Source organism: Magnolia sinica, chromosome 4 (genome assembly GCF_029962835.1).
Source record: "Magnolia sinica isolate HGM2019 chromosome 4, MsV1, whole genome shotgun sequence".
Lineage (NCBI taxonomy): Eukaryota > Viridiplantae > Streptophyta > Magnoliopsida > Magnoliales > Magnoliaceae > Magnolia > Magnolia sinica.
Genome location: NC_080576.1, coordinates 106,695,659 through 106,703,306, shown reverse-complemented (window position 1 = coordinate 106,703,306; position 7,648 = coordinate 106,695,659). Strand labels below are relative to the sequence as shown.

Sequence of the window (7,648 nt, the reverse complement as noted above, 5' to 3'; positions counted from 1 at the left end):
AAAGAACCATATGAATTCGATTAATTGACCATATGAAGCCAAATAAACCTGCCCAATCACTTAAACTTCAAGTCTAGTCTTGTGATTTGTTCATCTAAGGCCCAAATCTAGCCAATCTATCACTAACCAATTGAGACAACCATAATTACATAAAGACCCCTAAAGCTGAGACAACTATGGGTTGGATCTTAATTAATAAACCAAATCAACCCAGTTACTCATTTAGCTTAAGAACCAACGGTCTAGAGTAATTATGATCGCATCGCCATTTTCGTTAATTGTGAATAGGTCACACTATGAACATAGTTAATCTAAACCCTATTAATTATGCACAAGAAATCTTGATACCTAATTCATCCAAAAAATGCATTGATTATCCAAACGAGCTCTAGACTGCTTGTTAGTGGACCACTAGTTCCGAAACTATACAATAATGTCTGTCTCACTGAGCTTGACGCCCATCACGGGTGGCAAACCAAGAAAGTACCCAGAATTTCTCAACTTGGGTCATAAGCCAAGTGCTTGAAACGCGCGAATCCCTTAGGCTGAAATCTGAAAACTTAAGTAAAATAGACCCCTCATTGTTTCGCAAAGTTGCGAACTTCTGACCGTTAGATTACGACCAAACTCGAGACACGAGTCAAGGATATTTCCCCACCCGTATCTGTATAGCCGCGTCCCTGATCGATCATCAACGACCGTCCATTACAAATGAGGTCCCCGCGGTTGATCGAAGCATCTGATCTCTACTCAATTTTGACCAATCGCAAATCCTATGATGGGGCACCTACCCCTTTTGTGCGGATAAGCCAGTGGGCCCCCGAAGGGGCCTTATGGGCCAAAACTAACTTATTATGGGCAAGTATAATGGAAAAGAGACCCCTAAGGTCATTTGGACACAAAATCTGAGACTATAAAAGCCCAAAAATTTCTCTCTCACTCTCATACAAATTTTCACTTGCAAAAATTGAGGAGAGAGAGAGAAGAGGAGAAGGGGAGAAGGTGTAGGAGGGGATAGATTGGAACATTCACCCGATCCCCGCTAACCCGTGGCATAGCCGCGACCACGCCACACCGCCAGAATTGCCCCGACGACAATCAAAGGTAACTAACAAGACATTTTTTTAAAAAAAAAATTGGGCCTTAAGGGTCGATTGCATGTGCCCTTATGAGCTAACCATGCTTGTGCAGGGCACCGACAAGTCGATCTATGAACTAACAAGCCATTTTTAAAAAAAATTTCGGCCCTGAGGATTTTTCCACATTAAAATTGGAGTGTTTGTGTTTGTGTTTGATTGGTGTGATTGGATTACTTCACTTGATTCATCTCCGTGTGCTTCCGCAATCCCCCCAACATGGTAGCCACTGAAAAATGATTTCATATCAATTTAGTCAACCTTAACTATGCATTAGAGATCAATTATTTTGGTAGGGATTAAAAATGATTTTAATCACCAACAATTTATATACTGCATAACTCATTTTTCAGTAGTTACTAAACAGGGTCGTTGTGTTGTTGTTGGGGTTGTTGCTGCTGTTATTTATGATAAATGATCCAGTACTCTCATATCTTGATATTGTATTTTGGTGTTTATTTTGTCAAGCTTATCCAAACCGTTGACACTTTTATTTGCACCATCCAAATGTTGGATATTATCATCAAGACCATCCTGACCATGGATATTACTATCTAGACTGTTGCATCCCCGCTGGATACATCTCTTAACACATGATTGATTACGAAGAAACTCTTTTGTTAGGCAATCTTAACCATCCCATCCATAGCTTTGGAAAACTAAGACCGAATCAATGATGGATTGGATTATTCAATTCTTGTGATTTTTGCTTGGTAGCACATACAATGTGTTCTAGACTTAATGGACGGTTCAGATCCATAAATTGGACGGTGTAACTCAACTAATAAAACTAGCAGCAGTATAACTTACAGATCTGAGAGGAAAATAGATAATGCAACCCAGGTACAAGCATCCTTCAAAATCGGTACTAGATATTGCCCATGATGATACGGGTGCACCAGCCCAGTATCAGTCAGAAACAGCCATGGTATTGTACATGAATGTGTATCCATATATGTATGTATATAAGTATTTATCTATCAATCTATCCTATGTCACATATATACACGGGCACTTATTCATGTGGTACAATCGCAATCCTTTCTTCCACAATCAATCTCTCGTGAAGGTGAACACAAAGCAGACATTGCGAGCCCAATGTGCCTCCGGGCAGCCCCATACTTGTATCTTGCCCTCTTTGGCCCTCATGATTTTATGTATCATATTGGCCCACTCCCCTTCGATGACATACCCATTCAGCTGCTTCCTCAGATACAGTTTCCATCTCCTTCCTATCTCATCATAGCCATTAACAATGACCGTTTGGGTGCCAGGATGAGGGAGACAACTACGGATAGAAGCAATCGCTGCATCATCATCTACAAGAAAGCACCTCACATTGGCTCGACTGATTGTCTTCTTAAAGATCAATAGAAATTGTGAACCAGAAATCTTTTCGCCATTTAATTTGTCCTAAGAATTTTTAACATTTGGTTAGTAGAAGGGAGAAAAGAAAATTCTAAGCTGAGAGAATTTAGTAAGATATCCGATTCAACTATTATGAGTGGCCATTTTTTTATACACATCCACCATTTTGAGTAATACCAACAGATTTGGGTAACCGTCTTTTTTGTGTAATACCAACACATGTACATAGCTTCCCTAACCAAATGGGTATGTGAGTCTGTGACTATGGAATCTCCATGTGAAATATAACTTCTCTAAACCAAATGGGTTTTGTGACTATGGAATCTATCTCTATGTGAAATATAGCTTCTCTAAACCAAATGAGTTTGTGACTATGGAATCTCTATGTGAAATATAGCTTCTCTAAACCAAATGGGTTTGTGACTATGGAATCTCTATGTGAAATATAGCTTCCCTAAACTAAATGAGTTTGTGACTAGGGAATCTCCACATGAAATATAGCTTCCCTAAACCAAATGTTTTGCAGCTATGTTTTCTTTTTGAAGTTCTTTTCTATTCATATTTACAGGTTTTATATGGTGTGTATATAACAATTCTGTTAATCCAACACCATTTGGAGTGACATTGCTGGACAAGTCAAGTTGCTCCCTTGCGGCAGTCTAACTTTGACTTGATAATTCCTGAACTCTCCTACCGAGTTTAAATAGACCATTTCTTCCTCATGTTGATGACTAACACCGGAGAATTTTCTTTCGTTGTCAAAGATAAGCTTTGACAATTTTGTAGCATGGGCTTGAATCAGCTTCTGTCGAAGTATGAGGGGCCGAAACTGCAAGAGGTTGCTTTAAATTTCAGGGTCTGTGGGGGAATTATTAACCTCCCATTGGGCCGAAAGCCCATTTTCCCAAATTGCCACCGCTCTTATTTCTTGTCCTACAAGGGAGTTGGAGGGCAATTCATGCTGATTTTTAAAACTCATACTGTCTGATGCAGAATGCAGTTATGCACTTAATATATTTCTGGAAGCACGGCTTTATTTCAACTGCCACACTGGAATTATTACTGATGCACAATTCTGGCACTTATCCTAAGTCCAAACACACACTTAGCAATTTGAATTGCTGCTGTGATTACGTGAGTGAGGGATGGAATGTCTTTATTCGTGTATAGATCCATTTAAAGCTTTTCTGGTTTCAATCTGGATGTCACAATGTATGGTCTTCGTTCGGATTGTTTGTTTTTCAGGCAATCCTCCTGATGTCTGTGTCATAAAATCATGACTTTGGGAAAACCCAAACAAATAAAATGATGAGCGCTTGTGAAGAATCACATCTTTGGCAATATGCATTTTCAAAGAAAGTATCAAATAGACTAAAATAGTACACGCCTTTCTTTTCAACTTGACATATACTTCCTCTACTTCTTTTTTTTTTTTTTCGGGGGGATCGTGTGAGCATACCACCTATGATTTTATTAGTTTAAAGTCAATTCATCTGTCTGAAAGCTTACTATATATATAACTGTCTTAGCAACACAGGTGGTGCGACTTACTGTGCGGTTGCAGCTCTACGGTTGATGGGATTCATCAAAGATGATAGTCCATCCAAATTCATTTCATCTTCCATCATCAACGTGCCAGCGTTGCTGGAGCGGAGCTTAGAGGTGTCTTTTCTTCTCCTCTTTTGTTATCTTTCTTTCTCTTCTTCTTCTTCTTCTTTTGTCAGTCTCAAAGCAGTATGTGATATCAATATTTTTGTGATACACCATTCCTAAGGTAGCTGCAGGATTCTTCTGCATCATGAAAATGGATGATTGCAACCGATAGTCTGCATTTAATGAGGCCCAAATTGTATGAGGAGTGCCATCTTTAGGGATCTCCAATCCCCCATGTGGCCCACAATATGAACGATTTCAATCACCAAAATGCAGGCCAAGCAAATTCTCAATCAACATCATAGATTTCCTCATCATGGATTGTGCTTTCAGGCTTAAGATTGAAGTGTCATAATAAGCACCTGATGTCATTTCTTGTATGTATTAGATGGTTGGATATTGTGATCTTGCGATACAAATTCGACAGGGTGCATTTTGTTGCCCTCTGTACTCTAATATTAGTGACAACCTCTGCAGATGTTAGCATTTGAATGTGAAAGTTTACGCCCTTCCCTTTTCCTACTACGGAGGCAAACAATTGATGGTGGATTTCAAGGCCGAACCAACAAGCCTAGTGACACATGTTATGCATTTTGGTAAGCCCACATAGCCATGAAGTTAAGGGCCTCTTTTGGATTGATGGAATCCAAAAGTAACTGTATAAAAGAAAATGTCTTCTGTAGATCTGTCATTTTCCACCCATTGTGACAAGAAAGTAACCTGTGGAATACGATTATCTTTTCCAAGGTTTTCCTCAAAAACGGGTCTTTCCCTTTCCTCCAAAAAACTCGATTGTCCTCATTTCCACAAACTTTTTGAGAAACGGGTTTTACTTTTTGACCATTGACTATTCCACAATTCTCTGAACATGATGGAAACTCAAACAACCAACCTTTTTTGGATTCTTTTCAACGGATTTCCTCATCCACAGTTTCCCTCAGATATGACATTTTGCTTTCCAAATCTACACTTTGGATTCCATCAATCCAAACAGGCTCCTAAGAGTCTGCAGCTGCATTTGGTGCGATGTTTAAAAAGGGCAATGTGGCATTCAGGGTTGGTGGTGTTTTGAAGATCTTAGGAGCTCACCACTTCTTTGACAAGGATGCTCTGCGTGCTTTTTTGCTTTCCTGTCAGACCCCGGTACATGGTTCTTCACCTTCTCTCTCTACTGTTGTAGCTCTATTATTAATTGTAGATGCAGTCCATTTTAATCCTCCCAAGGTTTACACCGTATATGTGGCATACATGTATGATGAGCTGAACCGTCCATTCATCGTAATGCTCAATAAATGGACCCTACACCAAAAATCACTCCGATCAAGACAACATTTTTTTTTTTCTTAAAGACTCTTGAGTATAAATATAATAAAGATTCAAGAAAAGGAAAAATAAACAGTAAATAGCACTCAATAAAATAAACAGTAAATCACTCCGATCGGACAACCTAATTGTGAAACATATGTTGTAAAAAAACTGTCAGCTGGATTACTATTGTCCTATTGTTGTAATTTTTTATTTTATTTTTTGGTCCATAAGACATTCGTCCTTGTGCCTGTGAATGGATGGTTTGGAACACCATGTACATGCCGTATGGAGAGTTTTCATTCCCGTATTTATGCTATCCGTAAGGATATGAATAGCATCCTCGGACTCCCGTGCTATACAATTGGGATCCAGGCTATTGATCTGATGTGCCCCACAATAGATCAAGCCCCCCAAACCTCCTGGACAGGATGATCCTAACCTTCTACCAGTGTCTTGGATCCGCAACCCATATGGGGACACAAACAGTTAAGAAATGCAGCAAACATTTAATAGGAACGAGGATCCAAAGATTGGTCGGGATCTTCACATCCTGGAGATTTTGGGCTGTGGTCCATCCATGGTGGGACCCATTGGATCAGCCAGGATCATCAATTGTAACTAATGTCATTCTGGACCTCCTCTTTTAATTCTATTGATTCTCCTGCACCAGTACAGCGGTTTCAGAAAATTCCCGAAGCAGCTGCCGGATCTCTACCATACCTACTATGGGTTTTGTGCATTTAGCTTGTTGGATGAACCTGGGATAAGACCGCTCTGCGTCGAGCTTGGCACCACTGATTTTACCTCTGGAATGTGGCCATCTTCTGCAAATCCAAAGGCTTCTACAAGGATTGCAGCCAAATGCTGAATACAGCAAAATGCATCAGAGGATGGAATTCGGTTGGTGAAAATGGTCATCCGATTGGCAGCATGCAATTTGAGTACAGATTCAAATAGCTATTGATTTCGTTGTGACATAAACTGCATTACAGAACACTTATTGTTGTCGTTTTGAGGTGTATTACAAATCTGTATCATAAATCTCATTGAAATTTCATTTGGGTGCATTCTGGCCCATTTTTAGGAAAGTCCCAAAAATAGTGATTGGATTATCTTAGCTGTCACTTTAGAAGCCAAAAAACGGACAGCTAAGAAATGGGTAGTGAAAAAAAGAAAAAGAAAAAGAGAGAGCAAAGGATCCGTATTTGTTAGGTAGAATTGAGTGGTTGGATGGATAGGATTATCAGAAAACCACTATTTGTTTGCTGTAGTTGCTTCCAATGTGTGCTGTGAATTCCATTGACCATCTCAGTTTAGCCTGAAATTTATGAGATGGGCTTGTTAAGTGGGCCACACATTTTTATTGGTGAATGTACAGTTTATCTTGTTTGGATCTTTTTATTGGCTAAATCCAAATTGGCCAATAAAATACAGGAGAGGAATCTCTCCTTCGAGTAACCAGTACAAGCATCTACACTCAAGAACAGCATTTGGCAATCCAAATGAATGGTTTTCCGATTTTCTAATTAGGATAATTTGAAGCCGGTGGTGCTCTGGAAACTGAGAATAGGTCCCCTTAATCTACAACCATAGTTATTCGATACGGTTGCTTTGAGTCAAGTGCTGACTGAAACCGAGTTGACATGGCTTAGTTGGATATGAGTTAGATGAGTAGTCCTACAACCGCTTTTTTTCTATAACAGACAATTCCAATACTTTCAATGACTTCCTTTATCATATCCGCCCACTCCACTCCGTTGGGCTGCTTCCTCATACACGATTCCCATTTCCTTCCCCTCTGATCATAGCCATTAACATAGATCATTTGATCACTGGGATCACTCAAGCAACTACAGATACCAGCCATGGCTAAATCATCATCTATAACGAAGTTACTGGCATCAGCTCGAGCCATTGTCTTCTCACAGATCAGTTGTAACAACGAACCAGAAATCTTTTGGATGGCTGCATTTGGTGTGAATTGATGGTAAATGTGAGTTTTCTCTATGTTTGGCAACCCTTATATTTAATGTTGAATTGGATTCCATGTGAATCCAAATACCTCCCAACGGATAATTTTGAAATCTTGGCAAAATGCGGGGAATCTAATTCGGATTCACATGGTGTTTTACCAATAGTATGGGGTGAATTTGTTGGGATTTTTGGAATATATTCAGACATGG

General features: G+C 39.5%; 1 protein-coding gene across 1 annotated transcript; it reads left to right on the top strand.

Moving 5' to 3' along the window:
- The first annotated feature begins 3,946 nt into the window (after nucleotides 1-3,946).
- LOC131244629 (geranylgeranyl transferase type-1 subunit beta-like) lies at nucleotides 3,947-6,614 on the top strand. The gene is made up of 4 exons (XM_058244133.1): nucleotides 3,947-4,168; nucleotides 4,688-4,753; nucleotides 5,213-5,300; nucleotides 6,136-6,614. The coding sequence occupies exons 1-4, from the start codon at nucleotides 4,080-4,082 to the stop codon at nucleotides 6,331-6,333; spliced, it is 441 nt and encodes a 146-aa protein (XP_058100116.1). The 5' UTR covers nucleotides 3,947-4,079; the 3' UTR covers nucleotides 6,334-6,614.
- The last annotated feature ends 1,034 nt before the right edge of the window (nucleotides 6,615-7,648 follow it).

Bases quoted from the DNA above. Each gene is read 5' to 3' on its own strand.
- LOC131244629 (XM_058244133.1), top strand. From the start codon at position 4,080: ATGGGATTCATCAAAGATGATAGTCCATCCAAATTCATTTCATCTTCC. The intron at 4,169-4,687 runs GTCTTTTCTTCT...CCTACTACGGAG, and splicing joins CTGGAGCGGAGCTTAGAGGT to GCAAACAATTGATGGTGGAT. The intron at 5,301-6,135 runs GTACATGGTTCT...CTCCTGCACCAG, and splicing joins TGCTTTCCTGTCAGACCCCG to TACAGCGGTTTCAGAAAATT.